The sequence below is a fragment of the Giraffa tippelskirchi genome, chromosome 7 (assembly GCF_054371585.1).
Source record: "Giraffa tippelskirchi isolate mGirTip1 chromosome 7, T2T-mGirTip1v1.2.pri, whole genome shotgun sequence".
In the NCBI taxonomy this organism is placed as follows: domain Eukaryota; kingdom Metazoa; phylum Chordata; class Mammalia; order Artiodactyla; family Giraffidae; genus Giraffa; species Giraffa tippelskirchi.
In genome coordinates, this window is record NC_137281.1 from 106,791,949 (window position 1) to 106,809,131 (window position 17,183).

Here is a 17,183-nt window from a genome sequence, read left to right on the forward strand (position 1 = left end):
TCCAGTAGTTTCCAAAAACTGAAAATCAGTATTGAATGTCCATACCACATGTGAGCTTCCTGATTCTTAAAAGAAATGAAGTAACTTTATAATTAGTGGGCTTATCAGGAAGTAAGGAACTTAAAATAATGTGGGTTTAAAGTTGGAGTAGGGAAATGTTATAGATTAACAAGTAATTTGAAACTTGGGTATTCATAAAGATGTCAGGAGAAACATTAACAACCTCAGATACGCAGATGACACCACTCTAATGGCAGAAAGTGAAAAGAAACTAAAGAGCCTCTTGATAAGAGTGAAAGAGGAGAGTGAAAAAGCTGGCCTAAAACTCAACATTCAAAAAACAAAGATCATGGCATCCAGTCCCATCACTTCATGGCAAATAGAAGGGGAAAAAGTAGACGCAGTGACAGATTTTCTTTTCTTGGGCTCCAAAATCACTGCGGACAGTGATTATGCAATGAAATTAGAAGACGCTTTCTTCTTGTAAAGAAAGCTGTGACAAACCTAAACAGCGTATTAAAAAGCAAAGACATCACTTTGCTAACAAAAGTCTGTATAGTCAAAGCTATGGTCTTTCCAAGAGTCATGTATGGGTGTGAGAGTCGGACCATAGAAAAGGCTGAGCACCGAAGAATTGATGCTTTCGAATTGCAGTGCTGGAGAAGACTCTTGAGAGGCCCTTGGACTGCAGGGAGATCAAATCAGTCAATCCTGAAGGAGATCAACCCTAAATATTCATTGGAAGGACTGATGCTAAAGCTGAAGCTCCAACACTTTGGCCACCTGATGTGAAAAGCCAACTCATTGAAAAAGACCCTGATGCTGGGAAAGATTGAAGGCAAAATGAGAAAAGGGTGGGAGAAGATGAGATGGTTAGATAGTGTCACTGACTTAACGGACATGAACTTGAGCAAACTCCTGGAGATAGTAGAGGACATGGAGGCCTGGTGTTCTGCAGTCCATGAGGTTGCAGAGTCGGACACAACTTAGTGACTGAACAATAACAACAACAAAGATGGCAGGATGGCGTTTGATCACTGTATTAGCTATTCTTTTGTTGTTTGGGAAATATGGCATTATAACATGGTTTGCTCTTCATAGATAATCTGTCCCTAGATTATTGAACACAAGGGCTGCCCTGGAGTAGGAAATGTGCCCTCCTGGAACTGCTTTGGGACTTAGGATGCAGAATAAGTAGCCAATGGCTCAGAGGCTAAATTCTATGGTTAAAATTGATATAAAATTAGTCTTAAGTCTTTCTCCTAGGACTCTGTAACTTAAAATTAAATTTTATACTGAAGCACATTAGAGATATGGGAATTTTGCTATTTCAGTGGAACCTTTTAATCAGCTTTAATGCAGGCTTGGGTAAAGTAAATCTTAATACTGTCTCTCTCTATCAGGGCTTTGCTAGTTTGCTATCGTCAAAGCAGAAAAGCATCAATGAAGCACCACTGCTTCTTAAAAACTCTGCTTTTATTAAATTTTATCTATAATCCTCTTCTAGTCCTTTCTTATACTGTACTATTGAACCATAAGCAAACTAGTAAATAAAAATTGTACCCATGGAATTTTAAATTGTTTTAATGAAGCTCTGGAAGCATCCCCATGTCAGAAGATATTTTTCTCTAGTTTGTTTTTTAAATTCTAGGAAGTAGGTCAGTAGAAATAAACCCCTTTTAATTGGTTTAATTAGAAATGGAAAATTATATGAGTAGCTCAATTTGAAGTATAGATTTAAATAATTTTACTGGGATTAATATCACTTAATGGCTTGAATTTAAATAAGTTGCATTTAATCATAGCTTATAATTTCTTGAAAAGATTTTAATATCAGAAAAAGTGAAAGTGAAGTCACTCAGTTGTGTCCAACTCTTTGTGACCCCATGGACTATACAGTCCATGGAATTCTCCAGGCCAGAATACTGGAGTGGGTAGCCTTTCCCTTCTCCAGGGGATCTTCCCAACCCAGGAATCGAACCCTGGTCTCCCACCTTGCAGGTGGATTCTTTACCAGCTGAGCTACAGAGAAGCCCAAGAATACTGGAGTGGGTAACCTATCCCTTCTCCAGCAGATTTTCCCAACCTAGAAATCGAACCGGGGTCTCCTGCATTGCAGGTGGATTCTTTACCAGCTGAGCTATCAGGGAAGCTCCTATTAAATATCTCATATTTAATATCAGAGAGGAGGCCTAAGTGTTGGACTATATCTATGCCTAGGGAAAAAAGTTTGCCATGAAATATAGCATTTGACTATGAAATTATTTTAGAACTGTATTTCTCAGATAGTATGCCTGAGAATATTATTCTCAATTCAGTCGCTCAGTCATGTCCAACTCTTTGCGACCCCATGGACTGGAGCACACCAGGCTTCCCTGTCCATCACCAGCTCCCGGAGCTTACTCAAACTCATGTCCATAAAATCGGTGATGCCATCCAACCATCTTGTCCTCTGTTATCCCCTTCCTTCCCGCCTTCAATGTTTCCCAGCATCAGGGGCTTTTCAAATGAGTTAGTTCTTCATATCAGGTGGCCGAAGTATTGGAGTTTCAGCTTCAACATCAGTCCTTCCAATGAATATTCAGGACTGATTTCCTTTAGGATTGACTGGTTTGATCTCCTTGCAGTCCAAGGGACTCTCAAGAGTCTTCTCCAACACCACAGTTCAAAAGCATCAATTCTTTGGGGCTCATCTTTCTTTATAGTCCAACTCTCACATCCATACATGACTACTGGAAAAACCATAGCTTTGACTAGATGGACCTTTGTTGGCAAAGTAATGTCTCTGCTTTTTAGTATGCCGTCTAGGTTGGCCGTAACTCTTCTTCCAAGGAGCAAACGTCTTTTAATTTCATGACTGCAGTCACCATCTGCAGTGATTTTGGAGTCCAAAAAAAATTAAAGTCTCTCACTGTTTCCACTGTTTCCCCATCTATTTGCCATGAAGTGATGGGACCAAGATTGCCTGGAGAAATATCAATAACCTCAGATATGCAGATGACACCACCCTTATGGCAGAAAGTGAAGAGGAACTAAAAAGCCTCTTGAGGAAAGTGAAAGAGGAGAGTGAAAAAGGTGGCTTAAAGCTCAACATTCAGAAAACTAAGATGATGGCATCTGGTCCCATCACTTCTTGGGAAATAGATGGGGAAACAGTGGAAACAGTGTCATACTTTATTTTTTTGGGCTCCAAAATCACTGCAGATGTTGATTGCAGCCATGAAATTAAAAGATGCTTACTCCTTGGTAGGAAGGTTATGACCAACCTAGATAGCATATTAAAAAGCAGAGACATTACTTTGCCAACAAAGGTCTGTCTAGTCAAGGCTATGGTTTTTCCAGTAGTCATGTATGGATGTGAGAATTGGACTGTAAAGAAAGCTGAGCGCCGAAGAATTGATGCTTTTGAACTGTGGTGTTGGAGAAGACTCTTGAGAGTCCCTTGGACTTCAAGGAGATCCAACCAGTCTATCCTAAAGGAGATCAGTCCTGGGTGTTCATTGGAGGGACTGATGTTGAAGCTGAAACTCCAATACTTTGGCCACCTGGATGCGAAGAGCTGACTCAATGGAAAAGACCCTGATGCTGGGAAGGATTAGGGGCAGGAGGAGAAGGGGACTACAGAGGATGAGATGGCTGGATGGCATGACCAACTTGATGGATATGAGTTTGGGTAAACTCCGGGAGTTGGTGATGGACAGGGAGGCTTGGCATGCTGCGGTACATGGGGTCGCAAAGAGTCGGACACGACTGAGTGACTGAACTGAACTGATGGGACCAGATGCCATGATCTTAGTTTTCTGAATGTTAATTTTAAGTCAGCTTTTTCACTCTCCTCTTTCACTTTCATCAAGAGGCTCTTTAGTTCTTCTTCGCTTTCTGCCATAAGTATGGTGTCATCTGCATATCTGAGATTATTGATAGTTCTCCCAGCAATCTTGATTCCAGCTTGTGCTTCATCCAGTCCAGCATTTCTCATGATGTACTCTGCATATAAGTTAAATAAGCAGGGTGACAGTATAGAGCCTTGACATACTCCTTTCCCAATTTGGAACTAGTTCATTCTTCCATGTCCAGTTCTAACTGTTGCTTCTTGACCTGCATACAGATTTCCCCGGAGTCAGGTAAGGTGGCCTGGTATTCCCATCTCTTGAAGAATTTTCCACAGTTTGTTGTGATCCACTCAGTCAAAGGCTTTAGCTTAGTCAGTGAAGCAAAAGTAGATGTTTTCTGGAATTCCCTTGCTTCTTCTGTGATCCAGCGGATGTTGGCAATTTGGTCTGTGGTTCCTCTGCCTTTTGTAAATCGAGCTTGAATATCTGGAAGTTCACAGTTCATGTACTGTTGAAGCCTGGCTTCGAGAATTTTGAGCATTACTTTGCTAGCATGTGAGATGAGTGCAATTGTGCAGTAGTTTGAACATTCTTTGCCCTTGCCCTTCTTTGGGATTGGAATGAAAACTGACCTTTTCCAGTCCTGTGGCCACTGCTGAGTTTTCCAAATTTGCTGGCATATTGAGTACAGGACTTTCATGAATCATTTTTCAAGACTGAAATAGCTCAGCTGGAATTCTATCACCTCCACTAACCTTGTTTGTGGTAATGCTTCCTAAGGCCCACTTGAGTTCACACTCCAGGATGTCTGGCTCTAGTGAATAATCACACCATCATAGTTATCTGGGTCATTTATACCTTTTTTGTATAGGTCTTCTGTATATTCTTGCCACCTCTTCTTAATATTTTCTGCTTCTGTTAGGTCCATACTGTTTTTGTCCTTTATTGTACCCATCTTTGCATGAAATGTTCCCTTGGTATCTCTAATTTTCTTGAAGAGATCTTTAGTCTTCCCCATTCTATTATTTTCCTCTGTTTCTTTGCATGGTTCACTTACAGCTTTCTTTGCTTTGGAATTGTTTAAAGTGTGCATTCTACAACTGAATGGTTGGATTTGAAGTGCAGTTGGTTTGTGTTCATAGAACACATAGGCTAACCATTCCAGCCATCCTGTACTGGAGAGAACTGTAACACTGACCTCGGGTTACCCTGTAGGGTGATGTACTGGCTACAGCCTAATGTGAAACAATTGCCATTATGCTTTAAGAAATGTAGAATACTCCTAAGGTGCTTTTGGTCTCCTTCCTAAGGAAATACTATACATGTTTTTACTTAGTTTTGAATAGCTCCCTGGTGGATGGTATTTTATTTATACTTTAAAAAGAAATACTAGTTTACATTTACTTATGGTGCCATCTAAGAGTATATTCTCTCCTGTCTTCCTGCTGATAACAGATGGACATTGCACCTTAAATAAATAAGCCAAGATTCTGCCTCATTTATGCTTTGATTTATATGAGCAGTGATAATAGCACTTCTATTAAAACTATATGGTTATGCTTTCTGCCTGATAAAACTAATCCATATTCCTGGAAATTCCTACATACCCTACAAATGTAGTTGTAAAGGAACAATATAAATGATTACTGCTGGTTTGACAGGCAAGTTGTCTTAACATATCTTGATTGAATAGTATCGTATTAAGAATAATATATGAAACACTAGATACATTCATTAATAGTAGAAAATATCCACCAGTGTTTTAAAATTATTCTTAAAGTCTTGCCAATGCAGTGAGACATGAGACAGAAATAAAAAGTGTGGTTATTGAAAATTGATGATAAGGTCTTTATTACTTACAAGCAAAACTGTTTACACTGAATATCTGAGAGAATTTAAAAAGTAAAATTACATGGTTTAATAAACCGGTTAGATATGAGAAGTAACCAAAATCCACCATATAAAATAAATACAAATATTTATTGTATACAATCATGTTATTTCTATGTGTTAACTGGTTGGTGAAACAACAGAAAAATAAAGGTTCCATTGTCAGGTTAGAGAATGAGAAGAGAGGGCAGCAGCATAAAAACTCAGGGAGAAAAAGATTGTAAGGAGGACTTAACAGCCTTAGTAAGTGTTGCACATACTGAGGTCAATCAAAGTGAATGCTGTGGTTTCTCCTCGTGGTCTTGATATCACTGGTTTCCTGTGGCAAAGCCATGCTAGTTAGAAGAAGGAAATGGAAGCCAGACCACAGTGGTTGAAGAAGGAATATAAAGTAAGATCCAAGACATTTATTTGAGTTTGATCATACTGGAAGAAAAAAAGGAGAGGGATTGAGAATTGTGTCATTACTGCTGCTTTGTCATTTTGTTCGTTTATTCCAGTACCCTTCAGTGTCTCCCATATGAGACTGGAAACTTCTCAAAGGCAGGCTCTGTTTTTGAAAGCCCTGCAGTACACAGTACCACCTTGAATGTAGAGACATTCATTGGCTTTGTGTTTAATTCATAGCTTTGAATGTAAGTTTTAAAACACTTGGCAGTGGGTAAAGTACAGAGTTCGTGCCCGTGTGTTCTCAGTGATTAGACAAGGAGGGCCTCACTGTGAGACGTGCTGTGCCCTGTCCTGCTGCTGCTCCTCTCCCCTACTGTCTATTCCCCAATCTTGCCATCTTCATTCACAACCTCCTTCCTTTTGGACTTTCTTTTTTTTTTACAGCTATGAAACCCATGTAGTCGAATATCACGATGCTTCTCCTGTAGGGAGTGTGATGAAGAGCAGAGTTTGGCTTTGGAGTGCTCGGAACCAGAGGAATTGCCGAGGACTCGGAGCCCAGCCCTGACCACTAGAGAGCCCACAACACAATGAACAAATTGAACTTCCATAACAACAGAGTCATGCAAGACCGCCGGAGTGTGTGTATTTTCCTCCCTAATGATGAATCTCTGAACATCATCATAAATGTGAGTAGATCCTACTTTAGAAATGCTTAAATGATGATGTTCCCACCAGTGACCACATTCAAATTATGACTTGGCTAATGATGAGATCCTCACAGAATGAGACCGTTAATAATGCTGGAGAATTGGGGTATTAAGGCTGTCTACACAGGTATAAACTTTGAATGATAGCTTAAGTTCAGCTGTATTCAGCATTCTCTTGTCTGGTAAAATTAGAGAATATTGGTTACTATATTATATATAGAAAAATAAACACTTTGCTTTTTAAAAAACTTTTATTGAAATATAATTTTTATGGATATCTGAGTTTGCTTTTTAAATACTTTTGAGTTGTCACCTACATGCATGAAATGTAATACATAATTGCTAACTTTTTAACATGCATCTTGATCATTGTTTTGATAGTAGGCTGTAGCCTAAGTCTAGCCAATTTCAAGAATAGGCTGTGTATTTGTACATTAAACTTGCTTATAGTTCATGAGCTGGAGTTAACTCTCATAGTTAACCTGGACGTTGAGGAATATAACACTTTTGATTTTTTGTTTTTACTTTTAAAGTTGAGTTATAATTTACTTACAGCAAAGTATAGGAATATTAAGTGTGCAGCTCTGACTTTTTCCCAGTGTATACATCCAAGTAACCATCATTCAGCTTGAGATACAGTAGGTTTCTAGTGGCCCAGAAAGATCTTTTATGATCCCTCTTAATCAATAATCTCTACCAAAAGATAATATCTATTTCCACTTCTATCACCATAGGGTAGTTTTCTTATTTCTGAATTTCATGCAGCTAAAATTATGTGGTGTGCTCACTTTTATATCTGGCTATATTTTATATACTCAATATTTGGCCTGTGAAAGTCATCCATGCTATTGCATGTGACAGTAATTCTTTTTTTCATTATATTTCATTGTATGACTATGCCCAATTTCTTTTCCAGCTATTATTGATGGGTATTAGGTTATTTTAAGTTTTGGAAGTATTATAAATAAAACAGTTATGAACATTTTATGTATATACATGTATGTATATGGGCTTCCCAGGTGGCTCAGTGGTAAAAGAATCAGCCTGCCAGTGCAGGAGACACAGGAGACATGGGTTCAACCCCTGGGTCAGGAAGAAACCCTGGAGGAGGAAATTGCAACCCACTCCAGTATTCTTGCCTGGAAAATCCCATAGATGGGAGAGCCTGATGGGCTACTGTCTGTGGGGTCATAAAAGAGTCGAACATGACTTAGCGACTGAGCATACACACACACACACACATATACATGTCTGGACTCATACCTGGAAGTAAACCGTGAATCATGAAGTATGCATATATTGAGCTTTGGTAGAGACTGCTGCATAGTTTTATGTGATCACAGTCATGCCTAGCATTTGTCAACCCCTCTCCCTGTTGTCAACTTTCATGTTCTTTCTTTGTATTCTGTTGGAATTAAGGAAAAAATTTCCTCAGTTCATGCCTTGAGTTAGTTCTTGCTACTGTCTTTTTAACCCAATTGCCATATAAAAAGAATGTTTCTAAATGTTATACTGAATCTATATGACATTTAAATAGCTCCATTAAAAATTTAGAGGAAAAGATTCTGCTTATCATAATTATTTTGGTTTCATTCTGTCAGTCACCACAGTTTCTTGATTTACTAAGGTAGCCTTGTTTTTGCTTAAAGGAATTGTCTGAGTATCAAACCTGCCTATTGAGTGAATTTTATCAGTCTCTTAGGCAGAATTTCTTTGATTTAGCTCTTTTATACTCAGATTACCCAAAGTTGTTTTGGATGTGTAAAGTGATAAACTGTTATTTTTCCAGCATTTGGTTTTTAAAACCTAGTTAAAATTGGCAACATTATCTCTCTTCTTCAGTGTGGGCATTGTCAGAATATATTAAAATATAATTTACATGTATACATGAATATGCTGTTTGAGTTCTTTTAACAGTTATATAGAGAAGGTAGCAACTAAAACTTTAAACTATACATAAACATATAGTGTAAGCACTTAAGAAACTTCTCTCAGTTCCATTTCTGCCTTTTCACCTGGTCAAATGTGTATAAATGTGTTCATGTATGTGTACACACATACAGTATATGGAACAAAACCTTACTGACCTCAGGTAAGTTAGAAGGAAGACTAATCTTATTTCATGAGGAATACTACGAGCTGGCTATAATTTTCTAAGAAATTAATTTATACTGAAATCTCAGTTGAGGAAGATAGTTATGGAGAACAGACTGACAGATAGGCAAACCATTTGTTCCTATAGATCAGTGATTTTACAACTTGATGTCTAAAGAATTATCTGGAGAGCTTGATAAATTCTCAGACTACTGGACTCCTCTCCTTGGCGGTGCTGATCTAATAAGTCTAGGGTGGGACGCAGGGATCTATGTTGAAATCCCTACTTCACATCTGCAACCTTGGGCAAATTAGTTCTTTGCTTTGGTTTCCTCTTCTATAAAGTGAAAATAATCTGCTCTCCTCACAGGCACATTGTGAGGATATAAAGACATAACATGCATACATGCTTGCTGCCATGTCTGGCCTCAGTGAGTGAGCACATAATAGAGTCACACTTGTTTTCATTTCTTTCAGCTGTATTCTCACTCTATTAATGAAACTCAACTTCTGAACACCATGGAGACCTGTCCTTATTCCAGGGTCCATGGACAGCCCTGCCATGTCCAGACTCCTCATTAGCAAGCAAACTGCTGGACCAAAGGAGGGAGAAGGAGGAACTGGGTTAAGTAGCTTGGGGTCCCCTCACTGCTAGAAAGCCAACTCAGGGCTGCCAAAGACCTGTCATTTTCTACAAAGTGTCATTTTTATCTTCAGAAAATAGCAGTGTGTTTGTAAAGTTGTGGTAGAATAAATTAACTGTAACAAAAACTCTTTCATTAATGGTCTCTTTTTTAAAAATCATTTCTAAACACTTTTTTTAAGCAAAGAAATTTTATTCCCTGAGAAGTGTAATTGATAGAATATTGGCTTTCTGCATGGGGTAATTGTAAGTTTTTATCATTGTAATTTTTCATGAATTGAACAAATAGGGATTGTTCTAAATTATTTTAATCATTGGGTAAATATTAAACATGGAAACTTGGAACATCTATTTCTGCCTTATTGACTATGCCAAAGCCTTTGACTGTGTGGATCACAATAAACTGTGGAAAATTCTTAAAGAGATGGGAATACCAGACCATCTGACCTGTCTCTTGAGAAACCTGTATGCAGGTCAGGAAACAACAGTTAGAACTGGACATAGAACAACAGACTGATTCCAAATGGGAAAAGGAGTACGTCAAGGCTGTATACTGTCACCCTGCTTATTTAACTTATATGCAGAGTACATCATGAGAAACGCTGGGCTGGAAGAAACACAAGCTGGAATCAAGATTGCCAGGAGAAATATCAATAACCTCAGATATGCGGATGACACCACCCTTATGGCAGAAAGTGAAGAAGAACTAAAGAGCCTCTTGATGAAAGTGAAAGAGGAAAGTGAAAAAGTTGGCTTAAAGCTCAACATTCAGAAAACTAAGATGATGGCATCTGGTCCCATCACTTCTTGGAAAATAGATGGGGAAACAGTGGAAACAGTGTCAGACTTTATTTTTTGGGGCTCCAAAATCACTGCAGATGGTGATTGCAGCCATGAAATTAAAAGACGCTTACTCCTTGGTAGGAATGTTATGACCAACCTAGATAGCATATTTAAAAGCAGAGACATTACTCTGCCAACAAAGGTCCGTCTAGTGAAGGCTATGGTTTTTCCAGTAGTCATGTATGGATGTGAGAGTTGGACAGTGAAGAAAGCTGAGCGCTGAAGAATTGATGCTTTTGAACTGTGGTGTTGGAGAAGACTCTTGAGAGACCCTTGGACTGCAAGGAGATCCAACCAGTCTATCCTAAAGGAGATCAGTCCTGGGTGTTCATTGGAAGGACTGATGTTAAAGCTGAAACTCCAATACTTTGGCCACCTCATGTGAAGAGTTGACCCATTGGAAAAGACCCTAATGCTGGGAAGGATTGGGGGCAGGAGGAGAAGGGGATGACAGAGGATGAGACGGCTGAATGGCATCACTGATTCAATGGACATGGGTTTGGGTAGACTCCAGGAGTTGGTGATGGACAGGGAGGCCTGGTGTGCTGTGATTCATGGGGTCTCAAAGAGTCGGACATGACTGAGCCACTGAACTAACTAACTAATGTAGGAGTCACAAAATTTTTAAGTGATATAAATTGTGGCTAAGAGATTATATCTCTTCACTGAGACGAGAGTGAAGAATTCTTTTTCTGTAGAATATTTTAGACATTCTTGCTCAACAAGCCATTGACATTGACAATTAAGTGTTGTTTTTATTAAAAGTTCCGGATAAAGTATATTTTTAGATAATGCTTTCATTCTTATCCCTAATACCTTATATTCTATGACAACTTTTAAAGTTCCTATTGCTCCTGAAGATTAAAGAACTTGAAAAATTTCAGTCAACTAAAATGTAGCCTTCAAGACTCATGATATGCAAATGCAAAAAACTCAAAATTGTTTTCACAGTAGGTAAGACTTCAGAGCCACAGCCTTACTTCCTTGCAGTTTTTAAACAAGAACATTGTATTTCCTTGATAGTTGTTAAAGAGCTTTATTAGGCTCCAGGTACTTGATTTAAAACTAGTGGAACAATAATAATTATATAGGATGTATGGAGGAGATACACAGATTATTTGAATGACAGTTATACAGAGGTACAACATAGTTTATTTTGTATACAGCTTGTGGTTTGGAATTATTCTTTTAACTTTTTAATCATATTTTATCCAAAGTACTTTGTATACGACATTTTAAAATACAATCAAAGCTAAAGATTAAAGTCCTAGACTTCTCTAAGTCTCAAATTTGTAGTATGTAGTTCAGTTTTCTTTCACCTTAAATACTTTTCCCATTACTTTATCATTTTCTTTATTTAAACTTATTTATAAAGTGTAGCTTCAGTAATACAGAACTCAAATCCCAAGTATTTTTAGTGAATGAGGTGACACTGATTTCCTATTGGCAAGTATATCCCCTCAGTGGTGTTGGTGGATGTATATTGATATATTTTCCCTAAATTCTTGAGTGGCACAGTATTAAATGATCTGCTCAGTGGGCCAGAGTACTGTAGTCTGTAGTCATAGACCAGAAGGAAGGTGAGGAACCCACAGGAAATCAGATCCTTGGCTTTCATTCATCAGACATTTACTGAATGCCTGCTGTATATCCTGAGTATAAAATAAGACACTGTCCCAGCTTCACGGAATTCCTGTTACTTCTAAACAGCTGAAATGGTGCTACTTGGCCTTACATAAATACTTTTTGCACCTTCTAGTGGATAAGGTGCTTCAGATTGCATATGTGCTCAGTCGCTCAGTTGTGTCTGACTCTTTGCAATCCTATGGACTGCAGCCTACCAGCCTGTTCTGTCCATGGGATTACCCTGGCAAGAACACTGGAGTGGGTTGCCATGCCCTCCCCCAGGGGATCTTCCCGACCCAGGTATCGAACCTGCGTCTCCTGCATTGCAGGCGGTTTCTTTACTGCTGAGCCACTGTGAATTCACTATTCACATTAATAGTGAATGTGGAAAAGAGCCATAAACCTATCTTTCTTATTCCAGTTGACATTGTCACCATTCTGAATTGTTTTACTCTCAATTATTAAGAGATCTCAACATGTTTTATTTTCTGAATCTAAGTTATATATTAAAGTATGATAAATCATTAATTCAGAGTTAACTAATTCAGGATTTGTAATCATTAAAACTGTAACTGGCATCATTATTGAAGAAAGAAGTTGTAAGTTACTAGTACAAATATGAGGGGAAATGCCACACATAATATATGTAGCTAGAATGAACTGTCATGTTGCCCATATTTTAATAATATATACATACAAAAATATTATAATACACAAATAAGCAAAGTCCTTTGTTACTCTCTCTGATAATACTAAGTACATGACTTCAGGCTCTCTGGGTTTTCTTTTATATGTCTATCAAATGAAGAAATTGACCTATATGGTCTCCTAATGTCAATCCTAACACCAATAAGCTTTAGTGATTCTGAGTTCAACAAGGCAAACTCATTAGAATTATGTGTCCCCCCAAATACTTCATTCAGTATTTGAAAAGTCAGTAAAACTGTGTCTTTTAAAGACTGTTTTATCTTTCAGCGTGTGACTTTTCAGCATAACTTAACCTTAACTCCATGTTCCAAATTAATATGATTTTGTTGTCATACTAGGACTCAGAAAAGAACCTGGTTTAGTACTTAAAAGATATGTCAATGAAAGTGATTGATTAAAGTAAATAAAAGCTAGGTATTTACTCATTGTGTGGTATATGAGCATTTTGTTTAAACCACCATGACGAAAACTTTCCTTGTAAAAATACTTGCCAAATTAATAATTTTAATAATTAATAATTTTGATCATTTGATTAGATTATTTTGGTTTCCTTCTGAAATACATATTTATCGTGCACCACGGCTATAGAGTTAGGCCTTGTCCATGTGTCCTAAGATTTGTGAGTCTTGTACAAGATTGCACTGGTACTTTATTACCATGTTGTAGAAATTTGTATTGTGATCATCATTACTGAAACAGCTATAGATTAAAGTGATTTCCATAAACCAACTGTTGTTTTGCTAGTGTCAGCTTGTCCCTTCTGCATATATTTAGGATGCATTACATTGCCTGATTGTGGCTCACTGTTTGGACTTGGCTGAATTATTAAGTTGTGTTTGTTTTATCTTTGTCTTTTTTCCCATAGGTCAAAATTCTGTGTCACCAGTTACTGGTCCAGGTGTGTGACCTGCTCAGGCTAAAGGACTGTCACCTCTTTGGACTCAGTGTTATACAAAGTAAGTCTCAGTCCTGTCTCTGATGGAGTTAGCCAACTGTCCCTGAGAAAATGGCATTTTATAGCTGTAACTTAATTGAGCATATTGTTATGTAATTGTGATTGTCAAAGTACTTGTAATCATGGCTTTTATCTAGTATTCATATTTTAAAGTCAACTGTTGTATCTTTCTTCTATGATCTAGAATTTTAGGTCTTGAATTTATTATGGTTTGAACTCAAAAACTGGTTCCTCTTTACAAGTCTAGATTTTATGCATTTGCTCTTTTATGTTTTAATGAACCCAACTTGATTTTTGTTTCTTTGCACTATAGCAGATTACCTTGGTTATTTTTGTAATTTAATTTGTTTTTTAATTTTTGACATTAAAAGACATATGGACATAATAAACCTGACTTTTCTCTATTCCAGTTCTCTTACTGATGAAGATATAGTATAACAAAGTGATCTATTAACTTACTCTTATTTTCTTTTTTCCTTCCTTTATCCCTTCTCTTTTTTTCCAGTCAAAACATATAACTTGGAGATGTGGGATCGGTTTCTTCTGTATACTTTACATGGAGAAGATTTTCAAATAAAGGGCTCCATATAAGCTTTCTCTGCCAGTGACACCTTAGTTAGAGTTAAGTTCCCAGAGTTTAAGTGTAGCCGTTCCTTAAAACTTTTTTCTTTCAAATTATACTTTAAAATTTCTCTAATTTAGTTTCCTAGATGCCAAAAAACCTTTCAGATCTTTGCTCAGTTTTCCAAGGAAACCTTTTTTTGTGAAATGTAGCTGTATTTTGTATTTGGATATGAATTATTTTCTACTACTGAAATTGGTTTCAATTTAAAGGTTTATGATATCTTGAGAATCTGGTTAGTACCATAAAATGCTCAGATCTCCCAAATTGGAAAGTATATCATGATGAGCTGATCAATAAGTTCAGCTCCAAAATGTGAGCTGTTTTCATTTATCTAAAAGGACAGTTCTGAAGAGGCCAGAGACCATGAAGCAGGGAACACATCAAGAAGAAAGGAACCAACCATTTACTCTTCAGTTTCTTCCTGTGATAGTGGAAGCAGTAAAAACACAAATGCTCAGCTCCATCTGTATATTAGTACACACCTCAGTCATTCTTTCAAGGAAGAGCCTGGGGGAAATAAGATGCCCTACAGAGTTAATTCTTCTTACTCCAACTACAGGCAGACAGTTGATCTTTGCTGTTCAGCAAGTCAATCTCATAAAATCAGTTTCCTTGGTTTTCAAAATAGGAGTTTTTGAGATGTGTCTTTTAGAAGAGAGATTGCAGGATGGTGCAAGAACTTTGGAACAGGCATCAGATGACCTGGTTCTGATTCAGGTTCTACCACTAGCTAGCTATGTGGCTTTAGACATATCCCTTGCCTCTCTCCATTTCAGTTTTCTCTCATGTCAAATGGAAATCACTGCTTCACCTGCTTTGCAGGATTGATGTGTGCTTGAGAAAGTATACAGCTCTGGTCAAACTGCTGGATGGTGAAAAACAGAGTGGTAGTTTAAAAAACTATGTATATGCCATTATGGCGAGCAGTCTCAGTTCTGTTTATTATGTTGCTTCTTCAGACAGGAACGCAAGCCAAAAACAAATCAGTTTCAACAGGCAGGTTGTCTGATCTTGTCCATTTCATGTTTTATTGGTAACATAGTAGAAATGGAAGATGGTTTTAGTTCATGTGATAAATGGATTTTAGTAGCATCTTCTTATCTCTAGGACTTCTTCTTTACCCCTTTCAACCACACTGGTTGACTTATTATGACATTCATTGACAAAGAGTGGCTTTACCCTTCCTATTCTAGTCAAACGTTTGACTTGTTCTGTCAAACTCCAATATTCAGTCATGAGTGACAGTGTGGGCATGTGTTTTATCCTTGGAGCAGTCAAAGAGACACACTTTTCTTCCACAACGAGTACATTCTTATGCAGGGCTTTCCATGAGCATGACCCCAGGTGATGGTTAGAGGAAAAGGAAGGAGTTCAAAAAAACAAAATTGAAAACTTTGTACAAGATAGGAATACTTTTCATATGAAATACCTCTGTTTAAAAGAGTCCATTTGGGAAATCTGAAAATTTTGGCACTTTTTGCCAGCTAGTTTTCACATGTTTAGATCATTTTTACATAGGTTACTTAGCAGTCTTATTTTCTGTTCATCTTAAGAACATCATTCCCTTGAAGAAATATTTTGGCATCCATTCTTGTTTTGCGTAAGATTATTTTCTTCTTACCACAAGATCAACCGCAAAAGCAGTGCAAGTAATGCTTTATCATTTTGTCATTCTGTGCTTTATGTGGATAATGCAGAGAAGGAATAGTATTAGAGACTTCTCTTCACAAAACACATGAGTCAAGTTCCTCACTTGGAAACAAATCGGTTATCATCAGTTTTTTTTAGTTTCTTACAAAGCAATTAAGATGCTGTTTCTGCCTTTTTTTATTACTTTGCACTTATGAGATGAATCCTCTGTGAACCAAACAAAAGCATGTTTTTCTAAGGCTGAGTAACACCCACAGTGTTGGAAGTTAAACTATAAGTTATAATGACCATGGAAACTAGGTAAAAGCAAGAATAGGAATCTAATATTTCTTCTAAATGTTAACATTTTCAATGATACATGTTCTGTATTGCAAAAGCAAAATAATAATGTCATTAATAGCTATCCCACAGAACCTTTTATCTTTTTATGTTTTGAGTTTTTTGGTGATATGTGTGTTCAGAGTACATTCAGAAAGCTTCAGGCTTTTTTTGAAAATCCCATGTCTTTGTATATTCTTTTCTTTAAAAAAAAATCTGTATCACCTGGTTTCCTTTTTTTTTTAATGTGCAGATAATGAACATGTGTATATGGAGTTGTCACAAAAGCTTTATAAGTATTGTCCAAAAGAATGGAAGAAAGAGGCCAGCAAGGTACGACAATACGAAGTCACTTGGGTGAGATTACATTTATCAGCAAAATTATTTTGATTTTTAAAAAAGGTTTATTTTAGCTGTTATACATTAGGAAAACATCTTAACACTTTATATAGTAAAGATTTGGGAAGGGATATGAATTATAAGTTCTAAAATATCACATTAGTGAAGGATTAATAGCTTATAGCATGTAGCAAAAGATTTTGAACATCTGCTAAAATAATATTGGACAATAACTTTTCCATAACCTTGGGATAATGTTTTGAAATGAAAATCATGGAAAAAGTATTTGTTCCTCTTCTTTGGCCACATTAGTTGTCAAAACTGACTGTCTAGAAATTATTAGTCGTTTTAAAATCTGCTTTTACTGTCCTTACCTTGATATTTTATTACTTTATTGAACCCGTGCCTTGCATTTGCATAGGAGACCTTTCACTGGGAATTTACCTAGTGTTCTCAAGATCACCCTCACAAAACAGTAATAATCCCCAGTGTGTAATCCTTGATCCTCCAATTTGTATTTAAGAATTCTTGGAGTAAACCGAACGCTACTTCAAAGCCA

At 37.2% G+C, this 17,183-nt stretch overlaps 1 protein-coding gene across 43 annotated transcripts in view; it reads left to right on the forward strand.

Annotated features, from left to right (window-relative positions):
- The window catches only part of FRMD6 (FERM domain containing 6), a 384,502-nt gene that overhangs the window by 335,778 nt on the left and 31,541 nt on the right, over positions 1-17,183 (forward strand). For 26 of the 43 annotated variants that reach the window (XM_081507320.1, XM_081507319.1, XM_081507321.1 and 23 more), the window contains 3 exons: positions 6,558-6,802; positions 13,603-13,693; positions 16,539-16,618. In XM_081507320.1, coding sequence (XP_081363446.1) covers positions 6,704-6,802; positions 13,603-13,693; positions 16,539-16,618 — 270 coding nt within the window. In that variant the 5' untranslated portion in view covers positions 6,558-6,703. Of the gene's footprint in view, positions 1-6,557; positions 6,803-9,404; positions 9,542-13,602; positions 13,694-16,538; positions 16,643-17,183 lie in introns of those variants that run through there. The other 17 variants (XM_081507285.1, XM_081507281.1, XM_081507282.1 and 14 more) reach the window with 3 other exon arrangements.